A 23,871-nucleotide genomic window follows, 5' to 3' on the forward strand; every position below is an offset into this window, starting at 1 on the left:
CGTGCGCTCTGGCCCCGCCCCCAGCCGCACGCGCTGCCGCCATGTCTATCTTTACCCCCACCAACCAGGTCCGCCTCACCAATGTGGCCGTGGTGCGGGCGCGGCGCGGCGGGAAGCGCTTTGAGATCGCCTGTTACCGCAACAAGGTCATGGGATGGCGCAGCGGAGCGTGAGTGGGGGGACCGGGCCGGGAGGGAAGTGAGGCTGCCGTGAGGGAGAGGCCGCGGCCTGGGGGGTGGGGCCCGAGCGGCCCCGGCTGTGGGGATGGAGGAGGGATAAGGCTGTGCCCCGGCTCGAGGGATGGAGGAGAGGGGGGAAGGCCTTGTGCCCCTGCGGTGGGGATGGAGGAGGGAGAAGGACTTGTGCCCTGGCTGTAGGGGTGGAGGAGGGAGAAGGCCTTGAGCCCGGGCTATGGGGATGAAGGAGAGGGGGAAGGCCTTGTGCCCTAGCTGTAGGGATCAAGGAGTGAGGTGGAAGCCCTTGTGCCCCGGCTGTGGGGATCGAGGAGATGGGGGCAGAATGGAGGAAAAGAGCCTATGTCGGCCCCAGCAGCGGAGGCGGCAAGCTTGCTTGATGCCAGCTGTGAAGCCCAGGGAGAGGATGAGGCCTGTGTGTGTGTCCCAGGGCACTGTGTGGTGCCTCTGCCCTTTCTTAGGGAGCGACACCTCCATTGTGGAAGTTCCCAGCCTTTGGCGGCAGGACTTGTTCCTGCAGCCTAAAGAGTGCTCTTTCTTACATTGCTGACTTGACAGGTTTTCTAACCCTGCTTTCCTCTCTAGAGAGAAAGATCTTGATGAGGTCCTGCAGACGCACACGGTGTTTGTCAATGTTTCCAAAGGGCAGGTGGCAAAGAAGGAAGATCTTGTGAAAGCGTTTGGGACAGATGACCAAACAGAAATCTGTAAGATGGTAGGTTTCACAGACTTTGCTTTATGAAAGCTTGGAAAAGACTTTCTGAATGGTTTACATCAGAGTCATACAGACAGGGTAGGTTGATTTTTTTTACTAAAAGGTTTTCATAGAACGCAGTCCAGCTGTAGGTGAGCAGGTGTTTTATTTATGAAGAAACTGTTAAAAAGGAGTAGTAACTCTGTGGTATAATATTGAAATTTGTATTTGCATCCGTCTGAAAAGGAGTTCTGAGTGATCTGTATAAGATACAGCTCTGTGCACAGATGTCTGTGGACACAGAGAGAGGGTTATACAGCCCTGAAGAGTTTCTCATGCGAGGTATTATTAAGGGTGCAGGGAAAGGAACAGTTCTTTGCTTCGTACGGTTTAGTTAAGTGTTCATGACAGATCTAATGTCTTAGTCCTTCTTGGTAGTATATGAACTGTGGACTTGTGGGTGATGAGAATTTGAGTAAAGCTGCACTTCTGCTTCTGTAGTTTACTGTTCCTGTGGTGTTTTTTTCATCTGATGTCTTTCTAGTGTTGTCTGTAGCAGCGATGTACGTTAGTAATATCATTCCTCTTTTTCTTCACTTCACTGTAACCAAACCATTCAAACAATTGTTAAACTTAACAATGTTACAAGAATTTGCACTCTCTAGTCAAATCTGTGATGTTTATTAACTGGTTTCTTAATTATTACTGTTCAGATTTTGTCAAAAGGGGAGCTGCAGGTATCAGACAAAGAACGACACACACAGCTGGAGCAGATGTTTAGAGACATCGCAACTATTGTGGCTGACAAATGTGTGAATCCTGAAACAAAGAGACCATACACAGTGATCCTTATAGAGAGAGCCATGAAGGATATTCACTACTCTGTCAAACCACACAAGAGCACGAAGCAGCAGGTCAGTTTTCTTGCAAAATCGTCTCCAACTCAGAGGTTTTGTCTTCAAGTGCAATTTTGCTGTTAGCAGTCACAGAGGGATCAACAAATCCCTGTGGTCTAAAGCCCACAGGCTGATGACTCAGCTAGCTGGCATTTGAGTGCTGGATACAGGCAGCCTCTGAAACTCGTGCAGTCTGTTTTCAGGGAAGAGACAAAGAATGAAACTCATTAAAGCAGCAGCAGTGATATGCCTGGAACAGAAATAAAAGTTCTATCATTTAATTTAGTTGAGGTAGTAAATTGGGCTTTGCATCTGAGCCATAGGGCTGTCTGTTCTGCAGTATAGCTGCAGTATTTCACACAGGGTTTTTTAGTATTTGAAATTATCATAAACAGGAAGAACTCTATCTTTTCTTGTTAATCTATCAAAATAACATGTTAGCAAACTCCTTGTAGCAGGATGGCAGTGATCACTACTGAGAAATGTGTCTAAAGGTAATGCAGAGGATTTGAGACCTTGGTCTGTGCAGTGTGTTTTAAGCAGGTGTTTAAGTGCTTTTCCTCCTTACTGTCTCTACAGGCCCTGGAAGTGATCAGACAGTTAAAGGAGACCATGCAAATTGAACGTGCTCACATGAGGCTGCGATTTATTCTTCCAGTAAAGGAGGGGAAGAAACTTAAAGAGAAGCTCAAGCCACTGATTAAAGTTATCGAGAATGAAGATTTCCATGATCAGTTGGAAATTGTAAGTGATAAAGCAGTCCTTGGGCTTCATACTTGATCTGACTGTACCTGCACAGTTTACTAGAAGATGAATTAATATATGGAAGTGGTTTAGATCAGCTGCAAGTTTACCAGAGGTGTGGTTTGTAGTTTTTTATTTCGAACAGTCCTAGTGATGGAAGCTTGGAAGCAGCCTTAGACATTGCTGCTTCAGGCTGAGGAGGAGCAGCATAGTTTATCCTAGCGGTGACTGTCCCTCAATACTGCTAAGTGTTTCTGCAAGTATGGAATGTTACTTGCGTTTATTTGGTGGGTCAGGCCTGTATTTTGACAGTGGTTAATTTGTTTTTTAAAAAATAATCTGTGTTTAAAGCAAAATCTGGTATTGGTAATGATCTTTCTGAGAACAGGTTAGAATCTAGCAATCCCAGCTGTCAAAAGCTATATCCAGCATGGGTAAATGGGACAGCGGGACTTCTGTGGGAAGATTACTAGATAGAACTCGCTTTTCAACTCTGCAGACTCCTTAGTAACTAAATATGTTTTCAAAACAAAAATTAATGTTGAGCCTTGGAATTACAGAATCCTTTAGGTTGGATAAGAGCTTAAAGATCATAGAATCCAGATATTAATTTAACAGTGCCGCCTTGGAAGGGGGCTGATAAATATCAAATACTATTGCTTGACTAATCAACTACTGTTGCTTGACTAATCAAATACTATTGCTTGACTAATGAAATGTAAAATATTTCAGGTGTGCCTTATTGACCCAGGCTGCTTCAGAGAGATTGATGAGCTGATCCGGAGTGAGACAAAAGGGAAAGGAACACTGGAAGTGCTCAGTCTGAAGGATGTGGAGGAAGGAGATGAAACGCTTGAATAAAGAAAACCTGGGAGCAGTTCTACTTTAACAACATCCTACAAAATGATAGACGTTAGACACTCTCTTCTTTTAAGCCTTCATGTTTATTCCAGTCTCTTGTTGCCAAATATTTTCTGACACTAATCCTTTGGGATTTTTCCATGCAGCATGGGTTTTTTTTATCATTTTACATTTGCTTGGTTTAGAAATGGGTTTGCGTGTAGGAACATTCTGTGTCAGAGTTGCTCTAGTGAGGATGGAGTTAAGACTTGAGGTTACTCTAGTGTTGGTGTACTGTAAGAGTTGCTCTCGAGGAGTGTTGGACTGGTACGGTGCTGGTCGATTTTGCTTTAAATTGTTAGTGTTGAGTGGAAGATTGCACATGTCACCAGGGGGTAGGGTTTGTATTTGAGGAGAGAAACCTTAAGGGGGCTGGATTTTGATTCTAAACAGCTTCAAAGTGTGGATGATGTTTAAACTCATCTCTTGCTGGCGTGAAAACTGATTTAGACTACCATAATTGGCTGCTCAGTAATTAGAATACTTTAAAGGACTATTATTAAAGATTTCCTTCACTGGATGTACCAGTACTTGCTGACTTAGAGAAAATGTTCTCCAAATAACTTATTCGTAAAATATATTTAGCTACATTAATAAAAATGAATTATCATCTATTTATATATTACAGATACTGAAAGAAATAAAATACTTATTTTTGTTAATAGTATAGGAGGTGTCTCTGGCTGTGGCAATGCTTTTTGTAGGCTGGAGGGCTGGCCTGCACTTGTGAGCTGTTCTTGTTTACATGATAAAATGAATCTTGAACAGGCAGTGGTGTCCTTGGGTGGTTGAGGTAGACGGGCTTTCACTGGGCCCTAACTCCGTAGTGGGAACCCTTTGTACGTGCCCCTCTTCTTCTGAATGCAATAGAGAAAATTCTGGCAGCTGTCTTTTATCCTCTGCCTTTTTGTGCTGCTTTTTATGCATGCACAGAATTCCCAGCCAGCTCCTGAGGCGTGGTACGGAGTTCTTGATAATTCTGTTAAATCTTGTTTAAGCTGTATTAAACAAATGCTTTTAAGTTGAACTTGTGTATTTCAAAGAGGAGGGGAAAAGAGGACAACTGGAGGAGGAGATACTAAAAATACAACCACAAAGTGAAGTACATCTCCTTAGGTGACTAAAAGAGAACACAGCAGTAATTTAAGGAGCCATTAATGTGGCATATCTGCTTACGTGCTGATTGTACTCCACAGTTAGGAGCTGTAGCCCTGCCAATGGCTCCATCTCTCCCCGAGATGAGCATGTGCTGTGCCTGTTGTTAACCATTAGAGCGCGTGACTGCGCAGAGAGTACTCTTGATATTTTCCTTTATGCCATTAACATTTTCTAGAATTTAAACACAGAGAGTTGAAGTCAGCTGGAGGACGAGAGGTTTGACACACCAGGGGGCTTGTGGGTTGAGATCCTAAGTCAAAGCCTTCCTCTCGGAAGCTGATTTCTGCAGCAGTCTGTTGACATGAGTTTGTGCAAGGTTGGGTTAAATTTCTTCAGTAATATTTTTGAAGGACTTCCCACTATGGAGTTTGGCTTTAGCTGAGGACCAGTGAAATAGATTCTTGAACCATCTTATCCACTTTAAAATGCTTTCTCTTACTCCCAAGGTAATCTGCCACGGTGTTTAAGTGCTGCCTAGGAAAGTTTATGTGGCTATTATCGCTATATTTGCCAAGTGGACACAGCCTCAGTGCGGAGGTCTCTATCTGTGTGTACAGATTGTCAAGATTCCTCATGCATACAAACCCTTAACTGCTGTTTTTTCAAACGTCCATCTCTTCAGGCATGCTTTATGAAGCACTGAAGATGATAATGTTGACATTTAGCTTGTCACAGGCAATTAGCGTTAACATCAACTCATAAATCTGCAAATGAGACACTGAGTAAGCGTGTCAGATGATACTGTGTCATACTACTTGATTTCCCAATCCTATAATTTCTTTGTTTTCCATATTCAATGTCCAGATCACAGCAGGATGCTGCAGGTTAAAGATCTTGAGTTACAGAAACATAATCTAAGCTGATTTATGGGTTTGGTGCTAGGAAGGCAATTTCCTTTACGAACTTTTGGTGCAAAGGCTAAGGATTCTTTCTGGTAGAGGGTGCTTGGCTTCATTTATCAACAAATAGATGTACGTGCTTGCATTTCTTGTCATATTTGCTGTTCAGCAGGAATGTCTGTTAAGCATCAAAATAAACATCAGTATTGGAGCTGGTTTGTTCTTGCCCTTTTCAACAGGAACGCTGCTCCTTGCATACCTATTTCCTTTCTAATGAAGTGAAATTTCCAAAGGCATATATCTTGATAGCAGTAGACTCCTCTTCCTCTGTGAAATGAGCTGTCAGTTTTTCAGAGGCAACTGGAAGTGTAGTTGGCAGTATGTGTACACATGTTTTCCCTACCCCATAGCAGTCTTTCCTGTTAGCACTGGGAACTGAGCAATGGCTCTGACCAGATACATTGCCTTAGCAGGAGCAAGTTACTGAGAGGGGACACCAGTTTGTTGGGGATGCACTTGGTGGAGCCCAAAATGATGTTTCTCTAGCTTTTTGTTGTATCCAAGCTCAGCTGTGGGCACAATCTAAAGTAGCAGCAATTAGAAGAGAAAGTAAAGAGGGCAGCTTACCTGCTGAAATGCAACAGGGAATGGGTGATTGTGCAACTAAATGCATGGAAAGCAAATTCCAGTCCTGCTGGAATTGAGTCAATTTTAATGATGGCCCCAAGAACAAGGCCACAGCTTTTCTCTTGCCAGTGCGCAATGCCTCAGCATATACAGTATACACGATCATTGCACTAGGATTAAATCCCAATGGAGCTGTGCTCTGCCCATTAGGACACAGATTGTGGGAAATACAAAGGGCTAAGTCTTATGTTAACGCACCTGTGTGTAGGAACGAGTATTTGTTGGCAAAAGGAATGCCATCAAAGCATGCTTAGGGAAGCATCATTCATAGAGATAGAAAGGATTTAAAAACTTGAGCCCCCTCCCCAGTCTCTCTCTACTCTAGACATAGAAGTAGTGGCCACAGAAGGGTGGCTTTCAAAAGCCGTCTTCTTTCTCAACTTCCTTTCCCATATTCTTTTCCCAACAGGCTGCCCAGGGAGGTGGTTGAGTCACCATCCCTCGAAGCATCTAAAAGTGGGGCAGACGAGGTGCTTAGGGACATGGTTTAGTGGCAGATAGGAATGGCTGGACACGATGATCCAAGAGGTCTTTTACAACCTGATGATTCTATGTTTCTATGAGCTTTTCCCATCCCAGCTTGGGGCTGATTCCCCCAAACCGAGGACTTTCCTTTGTGAGGCGGTGCATGCAGAGTGGGAGCCACCAGCAGGCACGGCAATACTCGACGCCCCTTATTCTGAGCCTGCAATGAGGGAAAAAAAACCCTAATCTAACCAAATTCATTGTTCTGTTAAAATAGAGGGAGGCACCTCCTTTGAGCTGGAGGACTGCCGGCCATAGAACTCGGTATCGGAGGACTGAGCGTCACTGCCTGTCATAGAGAGGAAGTGCCGAGGGAGTGAGCGGCACTTCCGGCTCGCTGGAGGATGCGGGCCATGGAGCGGAGTGCTGAGGAGCTGAGCGGCGCTCCCGGTCCTGCGGGCTTTTGCTCTCGGTCTGAGGGGACTCCACGGCGTTTGCGCCACCTCGCTGCATCGTTCCCTGTTCCGCGGTGCAGGGGAACCAGGGCTGGCGGCCAGGAGGGATCCGGGCTCTCTGCGACCGCCGGGAGAGGAACGGAAAGCAGAGCCTGGGAGGAAAGGTGAGTTCCTTCGCTAAGGCAGGATTGCCTCATAGCGACCTTCCAGTACCTGAACGGGATCTATAGGAAAGCTGGAGGAGCTGTTCATAAAGACTTGCGGGGATAGGACGAGGGGGAACGGGTACTAACAGAAGAGGGGCAGAGTTAGACTGGAGATTAGGAAGAGTTCCTTCACCGTGAGAGTGGTGAGGCATTGGCCCGGGTTGCCCAGGGAAGTTGTGGCTGCCCCATCCCTGGAGGTGTTCAAAGCCAGGTTGGATGGGCCTTGGGCAGCCTGAGCCAGTGAGTCCCTGCCCCTGGCAGGGGAGTTGGAACTAGATGATCTTTAAGATCTCTTCCAACCCAAACTACTCTATGATTCTATGTTTGGGAGTGGGGCAGGACTGGGTCTGAGGAGTGCTGTGGACAAGGGAAGCAATATTGGGAATTTTGGAACATCAGGACAAAGTCATTTCTTAATGGTGAGTGAGCTGTTTAGAGGTAGTGACGGTGTCCAGAAAGTGCCAGTGTGAGGTCTTTGCTTCTGCGTTTCATCCAAATGACGGTGCTTCTGTTGACATAAATGCCCTGCAGGGTGAACAGGGGCTGTGGCTGGAGAGGAGCACAATACTGGATTAATCACTGCTTGCTCCAAAGTCTGGCTGGCAATTTTTGCATTGGGTCAGCTCAGTTTGGCTTCCATTTTCACTGTTACACTAATTATTTTCCCAGCTGGGTTAGTAGGTACCATTAGAATGGAGTAATTTGCTTTGTTCCTGACAACGTGTTGGCTGCTGCAGAGCTGCTTAAGGGAAGTGACCAAACGTCTGCACTTTGCCTTTGCTGTCTGGAATACAGGATGGTGGCCAGCCTCGCATTGGAAACCTCTACAGAATTACATTGTTTCTAAGTTTTAGTCCGGTTATGAGACTCTGCTTGTCTGTCTTTTCAGTGATATCCAGTAACATGGTAGAGCCTGAGGCAGAACCAGGAGCAATCCCGCACCCATGACACCTAAAAGGGATGTGCCACCATAGTCCATGCGATGCTGCTTCTGTTCCAGGCTCCTGAAAGACACCTCAGCGGTGAGTTTTCACAAGGGGAATGTTTTCCATAAGAGAATCTCACAGCCTGGCTCTCTGTACTCTGTCTGACGTTTTAAATATCTAGTTCCTAGAGTAATTTTAAATATCTAATTCCTAGAGTTCATCTTCATTTCATTCAGCTATTCAGTGCGTGAGGCAAGCTTCCCGCTCCTGTTAGCGCTTTAGAAAAGCCTGGTATCCTAGAGCTAAAATCTGACCCACCAAAGGCTGGAAACCAAACCATTAATTGCGGTTGCTCTCCTGAGAAATGGTTTCTCTTTGTGCCCTCTCCTTCTCACCTCTGTTTTAAACTATGTAGTGTGGTTGCAGTTGCATTTACCTGGTTGATTGTAGCTCAGATTGCAGATTTTGCTTTCTGCTTTGCTCTGATCACTTTGCCCTCTCAAGATGAGGGAGACATTCCACATCTTGCTGTCAGATGCTGTGCTCTCTGGCACTGGTGTTCCATTCTGTTCTCCAGAGACGCCTGTGCTGTACACCTCATCATACTGGATGTCTTCCAGCAATGCACCAGGTGAGGTGATTAATGTTTGTCGCTTCTTTTTTAATTCCTTGCTTTCCCTGGGGAAGCAGAGTGTGCCATGGAAGCTTTGCTTAGGTAAAGTGTTTTGGCCCTGGACTTTTTCTTGGGAAGATTTGGGATTATTTATTTGGATGTGTTTTTCCTCTTTCTTTCTTCAATCTCTAACTTAAGGGAGATGCATTCCATAAAATGCAGGTTGCTCTTGGAAGGGCAGAAGAGCGTTGGGAAGGCTTGTTTCATAGGTTTGAATCAGCCTGTGAGAAAGACCAATTTTCAAAGCAAGAGAATAGCCTGCCGGTCATCTTCACAGTGCTCAGAAAACATAACGCCTCGGCTGTGGCAAGCACGGAGTGCTGCACAGCCTCCGGAGTGGACTGGGAGATTAAAATTAATGATGGCTTTGAGCGTGTGGGTTGGGAGTGCTGAGGAGAGACAGAGAGAGGTCAATTTGATCCATTGGGAAAACGAGAGTTGCTTCCAAAATCTGTGTATGGGTCAGGGTGTACATCGGAAAGTTGAGCTCCATAGTGTTTTGTCTGATCCCCCTAAGTATGGTGATATGATATGAATCTTGAAAAATCTTTAATCTGCAAGGTTATTTTGATTTGGTTGGGAAGCTTTTTGGCACACGTATGCAGGCAGTATCTTCCCAAGCTTTGTGTGATCCTCTCAATGTGGCTGTAAGTGGCAATACTCATATTTTAGGCTTGGGGGCGTCATTTAAAGGTCTGTGTCTCCCTGGGTCCCCCGTCCTGTTGATGGAGAGAGGGGCTCCTACAGAGAGCCGTGCAGAGTACCTGGATTTACCCTGAATCTACCCATTTTAACTGCCTTTGTGGGTTCTGCATGACTGTAGTTGACGGGCCTTTGGCTTTCTCTTACTCTGTTATCAAAGCTCCCCCTTCTCCATTTAGGTTTCTCAGCAATTCTCTGGGTTTAAGTACTTAGAAAGCCTCTTGCTCAGCCATTCTTTCCAGGCAGAACCCTGCTGCTTGGAAAGTTATTTGTGCTTGATGTTAATAATTGATTTTGGGTTTCCCGTTGATGTGGGGAACCTTAGGTACCTATTACTTTAAGTGGACATGGATGGAGCAGATCCAGAATTCCAGGAAAATGTTTCAGAGTCAATTTGGTTTTGGTAGGATTCTATTGGAAGTGCTAAAAGTAACCTGAATGGCTGGGTCCTAGGTGCACATTTAAAAGGACAGTAACTTCCAGCAGGGAAGAGAGAATGCAGTGGCTGAGCAGGACAGCATGTTTGATAAGAGATTGAATGACTTGGCCAAGGTCACGCCCCAAACCCACAGCAAAGCTGGAACAAAAATCAAAGCTACTGATTTCTTCTTTCTTCTGCAACGTCTCCATCCTGGGACTTCAGCTTTTCATTTCAATGCTCCGGTGAGGTTCTTTGCAGCTGGGAGGCGGGGGTTAAGAGGCTGGGTTAATTACTTGTTTACCTCTTTGTTTAAGCACACCCAAAGTGAACCCTCCTAATTACCGGCCTTCGGATCTCTGTGTTCCTCACTGATATTTATCAAGCGCATGCACAGCAATACCATGATTCTGAGTTGCTGTGGGCATCTTGTTACAGAGCTCGCTGCTTTGTAAAGACACGGAATCATCATGCCGGTAATAGCATCGTCTGTCCATGTCCCGTCCCCCTCCCCATCCCCTTCTTGGCTGCTTGTATGTTTATGTTTGGTGAAAATAATATCCCTTTGCCATAAAGAACGCAACGTCCAAGCTGTGACTCACATTACTGCTTTTTATCTGCTTCTGCTGTGGCATGGCCACTGCAGGCTGTAATTCACTGTGGGTGTCATCACAGAACAACCCTTCTGGCCCTGTTATTGTTATTAGGTCCAGAGAGAAGAGTTGCTGACCTTTCCCAACCACTATTTCTGTTAACTGCTAAAAAGCTTAAAAATAAATTATTGCCTGTTTCTTTGTAGTGAGACAGACTTCATTTGTGTGCGAGCTTTCCAAATCTGAGTACATCTGTTAAGGCAGGTCCAGGTGTTTCCAAGGAGAGCCTGGTTTACTCTGTTTGTGCTACAGGGAAGGGTCAGCTTCAGGCTCTGACTACTGGCACTGAGTACAACTGCTTATGTTTGCATTAAATAGATAGTGTCAGAAGAAGTTTTTGGCATTGTTTTACTTCACTGGTTCTATAGTTAAAGAATTCAAGAGAAGGAAGTTGCCTTGAGATCGTATCTCACCACTGCCCCACTTTATTGTCTGAATAGCAGGTTTCTGGGAGTCCACTGAAGTAGCCTTTACGCCTAATACCCGCTGTAAGGTTGTACATGGTTCCTATGCCAAAACTTACATGTCCAAATGATGCTCTGCTGTCTTTATGGTTACGGTGCCTCACAGTAGCTGAAACTGTCTCCCTGTATGGTCCTCACTAGTTGTGTGACTGCAAATCCATCAGCAGAGATAGCTTCCTTGGTGGCTCAGAGCTCTCTGAACCCTGATAAAGGGAGAGCAGAGCTGATGAATCAGAGTGTTTAGCTATTTGTGAAGGATCACATATGAAGCCAGATGTGGAGATGATGGCTCGGTGGAAACAAAATGTGACTTCGCTGAGGTCAAAGCAGTTACATCAGGATTCATCTGTAGCCCCCATTTATTTTTAGTTGCCCTGTTAACATTCCTTGTTATGTACTTACAACGTGCCTGTCCCAATATTCTCTTCACCCACTCAGTTTCCCTGCCCCTCCTGATGACAGAGTGTTGGGGCTTGGGTTTAACTTACGGTCAGGTATTTACAAAAGCAAACAAAGCCCCCTCCCTCCCCCTCCCAAAAAAAAAAAAACAGAACCAAAAAAATCCAAATCAAAAGACACCAAACTGCCATTACTGTTGGCAGAAATTGGCTGTCAAAACATCCTAATAAATCCATTAATGTGTGCAGTCTTCAAAATCAAGACAAAGAGACCTAGCTGTAAATCTCAACTAACTCTGCAGGCATTGATGGAATAAACCTACCTTGCTTTAGTATTATAGCTATAATACTCTAGTATTATAGCTGATATTAGAATTTCCTGTTATCTTTTAAATTACCAGCGTAGCATCTGCATATTTGCCTTGATTAGGAGCTTCAGATCGTTCCTTGCACAGGCCACGACACCACAGAGGTCAAGGGCTAAAACTCTCCTGCTGAAAGAAGGGAGCTGGTTGCTTTCTCTTTGGGATTGTATCAAACTTGTATGGGTTCGCCATAGGCTGCGAACATGTTTTAGCACTTGTGGTCTCCCTCTAAGGAGACATAGCAAAATTGGTTTGCTGTAGAACAAGAAAGAGAGGAACAGATAACAAGCCAGAAAAGCAGAGCATTCAGGAAAAATGGAACCCCAGTTGGGAAAAGAGACAAGCCAACATATTGGTCACGTCGCTATCCAAACAGTGGGAATTTTATGTGGTACACAGGAATGTGTTGGAGGGTTTGTAAAAGATGCTTGGGGATCATCAACCAGCATTATCAGACAGGAAAGCCACTATCGAGCCCTGGCCTGATAAACAGTCAAAGAGCCCTGAAGAATTCCGTAATGGAAGCAGGAGTAGTTTATGAAATGTTTGGGGAATGCAGAGAGAGATAGTGGGGTACCTTGCAGTAGATTACACGCGAGGTATGAGCAAGAACAGCGTGCTCCTGGTCTCTTGACATTCCTGAGACTTTCCAGACGCTTGGCAAAGGTGTTTCTTAGGATGGAGACAAAACCAGACTGCAATTAGCTGATTTGGGAACAAAGCACTGGCCTTTTTCGTTGGAGTTCTGCTTGTCTTGGGCAACTCCACAGGGGGAGCTCCCCAGCCATGGAAGCATGCAGCAGTGTCAGGCATGGGATGCTAACCATGCAGCTGTCGCCTTCAGTGTCCCAGCCTGATGTTGGGATGCTAGCCACGGAGCTGTCACCTTCCCATCGCGCTGGGTGACCCTGCTCCTTTAAAATGCAAAATCCAAAGGCTGATTATTACAGTAGCAAGTTTTCATCCTCCATCTTGGGGGTTTGCTTGTGACCCTCAGCCTGGGTCACTCTCACAGCACAGCAGAGCCCTGTGAGCCTTGTGGTTACTTCTTCCTTTTGCCCATCTCTGCTCTGGTCTCGGAATTTCTAGTGGTGTCACCTTTGGCCCACAGACCAAGGCAAGCTGAGTGCTGTGGAAAATAATGGCTAATAATAAGCCCCATTGTGAGATGTTGTGCCTGGTGAAGCAGGTGCTAAGGAGGAGATGTGATTAAGGAACTGGTTTGGGTGAAGTGACCATGAATTTTTTCCACTTATTCTGTAACAGAGCGCTTTGAGACAGGTGCTCATAAAAAATGTCCCATGGCAGAGGCCTTCCCCTCGGCTGGCAGTCCTGTGTCAGCTGGAGCTGCGCCAGAGTATCAGGTTGCCTTCTGCCATGAAAAGCTAGAACTCTGATCTGGAAAGAATTGGAACTGCTCATGGAACGCTGTCAGACACACGATCGGAGAGTGATTTGCTGAGGAGAGGGTGACCGGGCCTCAGTGTTATCTGAGATCAGTATTGAGAAAACAAAGTTTGCAGCCATGGCAGCGACTGCTGTCTCTTAAATGTTACCTTTTACAGGGCTTGGCACGGTGAAGCGTAACACAGTGTTAGTCTCGCTTGTGGCGAGTGAACGAGGCTGAAGGGGCTGGAAGACCTTGCACAGATCAGGGAATGGGTGCTCCTTTTGCTGCCTGTGGATACATATGGTTGCACACACACACTTTGTGCATGTGCCCTTTCTGCCATCGTTGTTTCAGTGTTGTGAGAATTCCTGGCTGCACTCAAGAATGACGGGGAAAAGTTGCCTGTCAGTTACATGGAAGAACTGAGGACTCTTGGCTATTAGCCCACACAAAGTGATTGTTATCTTCAGCTGTTTTCAAATAAGCTTTGCAGATTAGAACTAATGACCAAGATAAGTCACTAAGAACCTAACTGATTTTTAATATTTAGAATGTTTATGCTTCTTTAACTGCTAAAATCTTGTAATTTCACATGGCATCAGGCTGTGAAACCTCATCTGAGCAGCAATTATTCATGTGTGATCAGCTCATCCCATTTTAGAATCAGCTTCTGTTATTTAAACTGTCCAAAGTCTTCCTACACCTAAGGCACCTCTTTAAATCCTTGTTGCATAAATTCTGGTGGATTACTTTGCTCTTAGATTAGTCCATTTTAGTAAGTTTTTTCAAGGTCTGAAATGAGTGTGACTTAGACAAGTCTAGAAAGAGCTTATTTTCAGGTCATGCCTCAGCTCACAAATGCATATGGGCTCACCTACACAGGTTACGTGGGCGAACAGTACCAGTCACACACCGACACATCTGCCCTCCTGTCAATCTGTAAGATGTCATGACTGCTGACCAGATTTGCCGTATCATTCTGTTTATTTTATCACACTCATATGATGTAATTTAGGTTTCTTTTCCTGCCATCCCCAACTTCGTGCTCCCTGAGATCCTCTGCCTGGGAACTCGGTCTCAAAACACAACTAGAAGAAGTTGCATAAAAGGCATTTGTCCTGTTGTCCCAGATGACAAGATCGCAGAGGGAAATGGGAGACTTATGAGGCAAAGGAAAGATTTTATGAGGTAATAGGGGAAAAAGATGTGGAGAGAATTGAGAAAAGTGATAGGTGAAAGAAAGGGAGAGAAAAGAAGCTATTTGAAACAGGCAAGGAGATGTGGTGTTTCCCGTTCTCATTCGATGTCTCTTGGAGGCAGGATGGTGACAACAAAGAATGGAAAGGTCGGTGGAAACTTACCGAGTTGCCACATCACTGTGAGAAGGGAGCCTGTCCCCTTCCTCAGCTGGGCAGAAGAACTCCATGATCAGCAGGCTGCGCTCCCAGGCTGCTGTTAACACAGGTTTTGTGCTATACCACCAGCTTTGGAGGGATTCCTCCTCTGTCTGTTGGAAGTAAACAGACAGGCAGCTATTTTCAGATGCTGGCTAGTGAGAGATGATAGACAGAATCCCAGGCTTCCCTGCAGAGGAGTATCTTCCAAAGAGTGGAATGTGGAAACACCTCTGCTATATCCACTTGTTTTCTGCAATGCTGAATTGTTATTTCAAATGTAAAGTTCATCACCAGTGCTGTCCAGAAAGCTCAGTTCGCAGAACTCCATAACATTATCAGTTACTGTGGAGTAGGAGCCCACTTCTTTCTTTATGTGATCCTGCCTGTTTAACAAAGTCTTACAGCAAGCTGAAGTTGTATCCAATTCCTGCTATTCCAGTTCTGGCAGAAGGGTATAAAGAGCCTTTAAGCCTTGGTAGTTCCAGAGATCCAATAGCTTGCCCAATAACTGCTGGAAAGCCAATGCCAGAGGGAAGAATGGAGACCGGTTGCTACTCCCTGCTCCGACTGGTCTGCTGACATGAATGGAAAGAGGCTCAAGGAACTAAAGCAGTTCATAAAGTATAATGAACTTACAAATAGCATCCAAAAGAGAACAAATCTGAAGAAGGGAAATCTGATAGTGAAGCACTAATCACATGCAGCTGTAGTGCACGACTGATTTGACGGGCTCTGTGGTTACGACTGCTGTGTTGGTCAGGGTGCAGCACACTGACAAATCACATCAAGGGCAATATTTTGTGTATGCACTTACCTTCTGGTAACAATTGTGTTTGATGCAATAAGTGCAAAGCCTCTGGTCTTATATCTCATATCTGCGGGGTTTTTTGTCATGCTGAAGTACGGCAAAACACTTGGGAATATCCATCTTTTAAGAGCAAAGCCAGTCAGATGTGAATTTGGACATAGGTGTGGGCATCTTTTTGAGTCAGATTTCAAGCGGACATGTGTGCATTTCATCCTCTGCTTTGCCAGATGCCATGAAGCTGCCCGCTTAATCCAGAGCTTTTGCAAATGCTATTTTGCAGCTCTGCTTTGACACTGTCAGTCATTATAGTGTGTTTTAAAGACATACGCTGATTAATCTAAGCTGCCTTGTTGGCAGCAACCTAGAACATTGAATCTTGTTCTCTAACTTCATCTCCTTGTTGGTTAGAGGATTAGTTTTGGAATACAAACGACAGCAAGCAGGAGTGAGCTGTGGAAGATGCCAGGCACCGCTTGCTTCCCAAGGAAGGCTTGAGCTGTTGTTGCAGGTTGCTGCTTTAACTCTGGTAGCCTGCAACCCTTTGAAGGAAGGGGAAAGAAGCAATGTAGGCTGGCAGAATGTCACATCCTAACAGCCGGACACGGATCCTGGCGGTCAGTCGTAGTCATCAAGATTCCAAGCCTCAACCTGTGAATGTGCCGAGAGCTGATGGGTTAAGCTGTGGTTAGGATGGCATGCTGCCTTACGAATGGTGTCAGTGTTACAAGTACTTCTTCTGTTATGAGAGTACTGAGAGCTCCCAGTTATGCTGGATGCTCCCTGGTAATTCATGGGGTGAAAAATAGTCTGTGACCAAAACAGCTAACCACCATCCTCAGCAAGAGAGCCAATGGGAGGTGCTTTATCTGAGGGGTGTTATTGGCTGTATTCTGCATGTAGGGTTGCTGAGGCAGAGGAGGGATGCCTCTGACAGCGGTTGAAGCTGCTTGAGCTACCACATTAAACATTTATACCTGTAGTTTTAGAAGCATCTGGCCTGGCATGAAAAATAAGAAAACTGCTGTCTTGAAAATGAATAAGAAAGAAATATTTCCCACTTGTAATCCATTGCACCTCTCCATCCCATCTGCACAGTGCACTTCGAGCTCCTTTGGAACCTAGTCTGGGTGACAGTTGTTGTTAGTATGAAAGGGTGCTTTCTGTGATAAATACTAAGACTGCTGCTTGCAGGAAATGCCTGACGTGGCATCCTGTACATCACTGGCAAATCTCCTGCTGCCCTAGTGAGCAAGATCTGGCTCAGGCCATCTTTACAAAGCACAGCACCTGGCAGTGAGCAGGAGCTGATTGATTGTTTTCTTTTTTTAGCCTGTTTTCCAGTACAAAGTGGAAAAGGGCCAACCCCATCAGAATCTGCAGAGGACAAAGGGATGTTAGAATGGGGCTTGGCAAAGAACAAAAGGGCAAAAGTGAAGATACTGCCACATGACCTGCTTCTTGCAGGGAAAATCCATTCTGTACCTTCCCAGAGCATTCCCAGATGGAACGCCAAGGAGAGGGAGACGAATAGCAATGGGGTTTATATATAAGTTGCACTCAGGGCTAGGATGAGCTGAGGAAGGACTGACTGGCATAATTTGAAGAGCGCGTGTTTACCTTGTTGGAGAAGTATAAACAATAACGTTCTTCCATTGCAGATCCAAAGCAGACTTGCTGCAACACTGTGGCTCATGAACAAACTGCCCGCACGCAGGAGTGACCTCTTGTTCATCACTATGAAGCACACACGCATGCAGACACTTGTTTTAAAGACAAGAGAAATGTTTGCTGAGGGCTACTTGTAAGAACAGACAGAATTTGTCACTTACTTTCTCTGGATTTAAACTCTTAGACAATACTCAGGCGGTGAACCCTTCTACAGAATCTTCTCCCAAAGAAGGCATTTTAAAGGTCAGTGGGAAATGGGAGAGTCACCAGGAGGATGAGCAGGTGTCTGCTGGGATACAAAGCCTGACACATTTCTCCTCTGAAACTTTCAAGTGTTCCTGTGTGCTTGGCACCCAGCTATGTTTGAAGGTCATCTGTTTGCAGGAGGACAGCAGATTCCATGGAAATTGGGTATGTGCCGGCTCCTCTTTGGGCTTTTCCATTTGGCAGTCCTTGTCTGGCCACCGTTTGCTAAGGTGAAATGTCTGTGTCTGCAAAACTTGGTCATTAATGTTGCAGAAGGAGGAGCCCTGAACTGAGTCCTCATTGAGGTCAGCCACTGTGCTTCTGCTCTGCCCCAGCCATGGCAGGAAAACAGTCAAAAATACTCCCAGGAGTTCCTTCACCGGAGGGAGGCAACGCAGCCTGATGTGTTTGTGCAGAAAAACCAAAGACAGATTTAACTTCAGCTTTTAGCTGACAGTGCTTCTTTGCCAAGTGGAAAAGATACTGTGTGAGAAGGGGTTAAGCCTCTGTGGGTAACACTACATTTATTCTCACAGCCCAATTTAAGAGTGAGGTGTGGATGGGATAGGCCCATGTACCGAAACTCCAGCTGCTCATACAACACCATGCATCATACACACCCATTCCTCATCCTACTGCCTGCTCTTCGGTGCTTCGTTTTAGCTTCTGTTCTCACTTCTTTACTCCTATGTTGCTTTCAGTACTAAGAAGTTGAGGATCCTGCTTTATTCTCACTGCTTTTTCAGCCACGGCAGCAGAAAGCAGTGGTGGAGAGATAAAGTCTTAGTCTCTTCACGAGCAGCGCTTTGGCTGGCAGCAGTACAGAGGTTTCCAATACCAGGACTCTCCAGCATCTGTCACAGCAAGCCCTTCAGGCTCCTTTGACAGCAAAGGACAAGCCTTCAGTTACATTGCAGAACTTAAGGTATGGCTTTCAAGCTGTTGAGGAGAGAGAAAGGGAGAAGGGGGGAGGGAGCGGGAGAGGCAGACTTACCCTGGGAAACAACATACTGTGGGAGATAAATGGCTCCTGTTCAGTGAGATAAAGGGCGCAAGTAACTATGTGAGAACAAAAGAGAGAGAGAGAGAGACATGGAAAACGTGAGCGTGGCCGGGGCTGGTGACAACATTGTTCTCCAACACCTTGCCAAAAGAAGCATTCCCACAGAGAAAACATTTTCCACCCCAGTGGTAGCTGTCAGAGAATACAGCAATTGCATCCTGCTGCATTTCTGGAAGGAAAGCATCTCTTACTTGATTATTTTCATTTCAAGACAGGAACAACTTCCCTGCTGGTATCGATCTGTGCCACCCTATCGGTTTATAAAGCTTTCCCAGTATGGTGAGAGCTGTGTCTGCTGTTGGAAGTTACTGGGCAATGACGTATGATACAAACTGGCTGAGCCATTGAGTTGCCTGAGCCTCACAGTTTCTAGGGACAGCATCACTTGTCTGTGTCCTTTTGCTACTGCTGCCTGGTGATGTGGCATGTCTCTCTTGATGTTATTTTTACTTCAGCTTACTTATCTGTGGCAAATTTGCAGATGAAAGAAAGCTTCGGTCACCAAAGAGCGGGAGCTACTTCGTTGTCTAGGACGTGGTGCTCAGCATGTTGTCAGGCAAAGTCACGGCTTGTTAATGAGGACTGGATAAATGATACTGTTTTTTTCCTGAGGAATGACAATACTCCAGTGATGGGATGTATTACAGCCAATAAAACTGGTGATCTGGCTTCTGCCTCTCCTGGAAAACTGTACTGTCCTTAAGGTGCTGATGTGTATAATGATGAAGAAGGCAGTTCTGCCTGGGTTTCACCTGACTTGTTCTAGGTGCGCAGGGTTTTCAAGGCTGATAAAGCTGGGGAGCTCAGCGTTTTCATGATTAATTTTTGATATATTGTGAAATATGTTGTAAAGTGCAAAGTGATGCAGTACTGTAAGGACTCAGTCTTGTCTGCAGTCATTTGGCCCTTATCAAAACAATTACAAAGGGCTTGCTAGAAAACCCTGAAAGCCAGAATATCAGACTGTAATTATGTGTGCCTTGATAATCCCTAGCAGTTTCTTGCTACAGTAATACCTGATTGAAGCCGATTCTCCAAAGGAAGCTGTATGCTCTTACTTGCAAGGTTTTTCTGAGGCTGCTTGGGAAAGGAAACTGAAGCTTGGAAATAATCTTTACTTTGCGCCCAGCAGTCTGGTTTCAACGCCAGATCTGGAAATGGGTTATTTCCATGTTTAAAGAAGGACTGATGTGGGGATTGGTTTAAGTTCCTCTCAGGTTCTCTGCTTTGATGAGACTATATCAAGTGATACACACGATGGTGTAAGGACTCTTCTGACCATGTTGTAAATATAATAGGTCAAAGACGATAGAAACTAAGATTCGCTTGAGGCTTTCCTACTTTAAAATGTTGCCCCATCTTATGCCTAGTGGCAGGTGGCATCTCTTGAGGTGCTATTTGAACTCAAAAAAAGCAACAGTAACACATCACATTCTTGTAGTTGACTCCAAAGCATAAAGCAGTTCTGAAAGAAGGAGCCTACTGCAGGAGTGAAAAATATGAAGACAAAAAAAAGCCAGTGAGGGCGTTCTTCTGTTTCAAAATTTCTCTGATTAAGGAGCATACAGGATATCACATTTCTGTTCCATGCCTCACTGAATAAGTAAGGAATAAATTCTTTCCTGTGAATGCCAGACTGGCTCGTTATCTCTTAAGTTGAGAACATTGCTTTTGAAAAATAAAGACCTAATGGAAAAGCAGCAGCATGAGCTTTTGCCCTTTTGGGTCTTCCTGCAGGATCCAGCTGACACAGGCTGGCACAAGAACTCTCTCTGGGGACCTTTCTTTGGAAGACAGCATTGGGACCTCATAACAGTGGCACTTGTGAAACGGGCTGTGCCATTTGCAGTAGACACTTGTCAGAAATTCAGAAGGTTCCATGTAAATAGATATTTATCTGGTCAGAGTGCAGGAACGCAGAACTTTCCATCTTCTGGTCAAGGAGGAAGTGGTCTCATCAGTACCGGAAATAACTGAAAGTTCTGAACATAACAACACAGTGGTAGTTTGTAGGATGCTACCTCCCATGAACTGAGCTGGCCTGGAAAGAATGTTTAATGTGCCCAACAAGAAGCTCTGCTCAGTTATCCTGAACTTGAGGGTGAGCCGAGCCTCCAAGCAACTGCCACTGTCATTTATTGGTGGGCTCTACCAAAGCCAATGGAAAGTGATGCTGCTGTGCCAAGTTGCTCAGAGAAGTGAAAGGAAAAGAAAAATCTTAGCTGTAGTGGTGGTGCCTGGAGTAGAATTCGCACGATCTTGTATGTCTGTGGCAGTGGTGGACACCTTTTACTGGCCCTGTGCAGAGCACCCTCAGCATCTGGGTGAATGACTGCTCTTCACGTTGTGCGTGATAGCATTGTTGAGACAATACTTGGTGGCGCTGAGGTCACAGACCCAGGCTATTTGTCTCCTTGGCCATTTGTCTTATACCACACCCATCAAAATACTTCAGAAAAGCAGAAACTATTTGGCTTGAATTTTGCTGAGTAGCTGCCTCGTGTTGCAGTTTATTGCATCAGGGGTTTTGTAAGACACTGCCCATGATCAGAAATGTCCACGTAAACCAATTGCAGAATAAGCCGTTATCTCTGCTGTGCTACAGACTTAAGTTACAGAGCCCAGGTCAAAGAGTATTAAATATCTATAGAGTGGAATAAATTCTCACCCTGATATAATTCACAGGAAAATACACAAAAAAAACTTTAACTCTGTGTATTCCGGTGATAATGTGCTGGTGTAGATATTCCTGAAAGGAAGTTGTAGTGAGGTGTCTCCCAGATAACAAGTGATAGGACAAGAGGAAATGACCTCAAAATGGACCAGGGGAGCTTTAGCTTGGATATTAGGAAAAATTGATTCACCAAAAGGATTGTCAGGTGTTGGAAGAGGCTGTACACATTGGAAGTGGTGGAGTCACCATCCCTGGAGGGATTTAAAAGACATGCGGATGTAGTGCTAAGGGACATAGTTTAGTGGTGGAGTTAGCACTGTGAAGTTAATGGTTGAATTTGATGATCTTTTGAAGATCTTTTCCTACCTAAGTGACTCTGTGATCCCTCATTTGCCCTGTTGATGAAGGAACACTCACGAGTATTAGTAGATGCCAGAATGGCATTGGGCTTTAACTGTGGAGTGCCATGTGGAAGGAGTAATCTCAGAAGGTGTCACAAGGCAGACATTGTCTGCAAGGTGGGGGTTGAAGCCTTTGGCTTATCCTGACAACTGCAGAGGGTGCAACAGAACACCCTTTGCAGGGAGAACAGGAAGGGAACAAACTGCAACAAATGCTGATTCTGGAGGTTAAAAGGAAGGAGTAGAGGAAGGCTGTGCGTGGAACCCCTGCTGGTTCCGAGGAAGATAAGTATGATGATGTCAGCGCTCACACCGATGTAAATCTTGTGAGAGAAAACAGACCCACAGCCCAAGAAGATCTGTGACAAGAGCTGAAAGCCTCATTTCGAACTCCTCGGCATCCTGCTCTGCTGACAATAAAAACAGGGACAGCAGTTGCTGACTGAGCTTTTATTCAGTTCCCAGCCCTGTGCCTCGCAGGGGATAACTGGAAGGAAATTCCACCCCATCCCATTGAGCTTCCCAGTTCCTGGGAACCCAATAAGATGAGAAGGATGTCAGATTTTAAAAGCCTTAAAGCTTTCAAAAACCTTGAAAGAGACAGCTGGATACTCCTCTCACATCAACATAAACCAGAAGTATCTTCCAGGTGTTTACACCGAGTGGATACCTAGATCAGATGCAAAGTGTGACTTACAGAGTAGTGAGACCCTCATCCAGTGTAGCTCCTTCTCCTTCCACTGATTTCAGTGGAGCTTCACCACTTAATTCATATCTAAGAAGTGGCCCATTACATCTCCAAAGAAGGCACCCCCGATATGCATAGCCATTATGTTCTTGTCACAATTTGCCATTGCAATATGTATCTCAGCACACTCCTTAAATGCATTCTGGCAAAACGATACTATAGTTAGGCACGTATTTGTAACACCACAATGCTATTAAAATATCATGAAAAGCAGTTTACTGTGCAGTGGAAGTGATCCGTGAACTCCCAAGTCTAAAAGAAAACTTTTTCTTTCATTAATCTGAGGCTGAAACGCACACATTAAATGGAACCTCTGGATCACGCAGAGCTTGCCAACCAATATTGACTTATATTTATTTTAGGTGCATTTTGTGCCAGTGATTGAGTAATCTCCTGTTCTATCACGTTCTATATATGCTAGCAGTTAATCCAAGATGATGTAAATCCAAATGCTTGGATAGAAATTTGCTTGCTGTGTTTACAGAAGTGGGTTCAATTGTTTGGATGAAGTTTAATTTGGATGATCTTCTGGCCTGTTTGATGTGCCAAATTTTCACTCTCAGACCACAGGGAAGGCAATTTAGAGCTTAACACTGCAAATTAAACTGTTTTAGTCTAGTATCATTGTACTGGAGTGCTGTGTTTATGTCAGAAATTTAAACCACTGGGGAAAAAAATTTATGGCAAGGGATCAGTGCCGATCTGCCAGAACAGCTCCACACGTTTTTAGAAAAGCACGCACATGTATAAAACCATTGGCATTGAGCTTTAATGTGAAATAAAACTTGGAGCATTTAATACATTATGTAATACAGCGTTATTTCCTGTCCCCCAGTCAAAAGAGACAGACTGACTTCTTTCTTCCCCTTCCTATCTTTGCAGGAATCTTAACAGACTTGTGGAAGTGTTTCTGTTCTCTGCGTTGAAATGCAAATGTGATGAACTTCCCTGATGCAACTGTTGCATACCCGGGCTGTTCTGCTGGGCACAGATCAGTTTTCAGAAAGGTTATTCATACTTGCACGAGGATCAGTGACTCATTCTGCTCCAGTCCACAGCTCCTGTCCAGCACCACTGAAGGCAGTGGATTTACACAGCAGACAAAATGGGAATCTACATTATTACTCCTGGTGGGGCACAATCTGAACAGAACTCAGACTTGTTTATCAAAGCCCGTGGTGAGCGTGTTGAACTGGCATTTATTTAAAGACAAACTCAAAACTCCTCTATACATAAATTGAGTGTATTTTTTTCTTAACTGAAACATTTTGGGTGTTCCCTTAGTTTGGTGCCTGGCCATCCCTTTTTTTCTATGCGAGAGTTCCCATCAAAACTTTGCCTTAAGACACCCACCCGGGCTGTTTGAGATGGGCTGTGGAGTGCAGTCTGTTCCATGGAGGCTGGTTTGCATGCATGGTAGATTGGTTACTCGAGAAATGCCCTAAGGCCCTTACAAAAACCATGTGATGTTGCTACAGAAATTGTTCAAACTCTTGTGTTACTGCAGGCTATAGTATTTGGACCATTGCTAACTGAATATTGACAGGGTTATCCTAAGTCAAGTTTTCCTGGGTCTTTCTTCTTCTCCTGCTGGAAGGTTTTGCCGAACGAGATTTTCATGATTTCCTAGTCATTGTCT

The 23,871-nt window shown here is 44.9% G+C and overlaps 2 protein-coding genes across 2 annotated transcripts in view; both read left to right on the forward strand.

Annotated features, from left to right (window-relative positions):
• Window positions 1-7: 7 nt before the first annotated feature.
• SBDS (SBDS ribosome maturation factor) lies at window positions 8-3,925 on the forward strand. Its single transcript, XM_009567032.2, has 5 exons — window positions 8-169; window positions 780-909; window positions 1,602-1,802; window positions 2,364-2,528; window positions 3,261-3,925. The coding sequence occupies exons 1-5, from the start codon at window positions 42-44 to the stop codon at window positions 3,387-3,389; spliced, it is 753 nt and encodes a 250-aa protein (XP_009565327.1). The 5' UTR covers window positions 8-41; the 3' UTR covers window positions 3,390-3,925.
• A 4,202-nt stretch (window positions 3,926-8,127) lies between these two features.
• Window positions 8,128-23,871, forward strand: part of SMTNL2 (smoothelin like 2) — a 39,071-nt gene continuing 23,327 nt past the window's right edge. Inside the window, exon 1 of the mRNA XM_054085294.1 lies at window positions 8,128-8,260. Coding sequence (XP_053941269.1) covers window positions 8,216-8,260 — 45 coding nt within the window. The 5' untranslated portion in view covers window positions 8,128-8,215. The remainder of the gene's footprint in view (window positions 8,261-23,871) is intronic.

Source organism: Cuculus canorus, chromosome 20, assembly GCF_017976375.1.
Source record: "Cuculus canorus isolate bCucCan1 chromosome 20, bCucCan1.pri, whole genome shotgun sequence".
NCBI lineage: Eukaryota > Metazoa > Chordata > Aves > Cuculiformes > Cuculidae > Cuculus > Cuculus canorus.

Bases quoted from the DNA above. Each gene is read 5' to 3' on its own strand.
- SBDS (XM_009567032.2), top strand. From the start codon at position 42: ATGTCTATCTTTACCCCCACCAACCAGGTCCGCCTCACCAATGTGGCC. The intron at 170-779 runs GTGAGTGGGGGG...TTTCCTCTCTAG, and splicing joins ATGGGATGGCGCAGCGGAGC to AGAGAAAGATCTTGATGAGG. The intron at 1,803-2,363 runs GTCAGTTTTCTT...CTGTCTCTACAG, and splicing joins ACAAGAGCACGAAGCAGCAG to GCCCTGGAAGTGATCAGACA.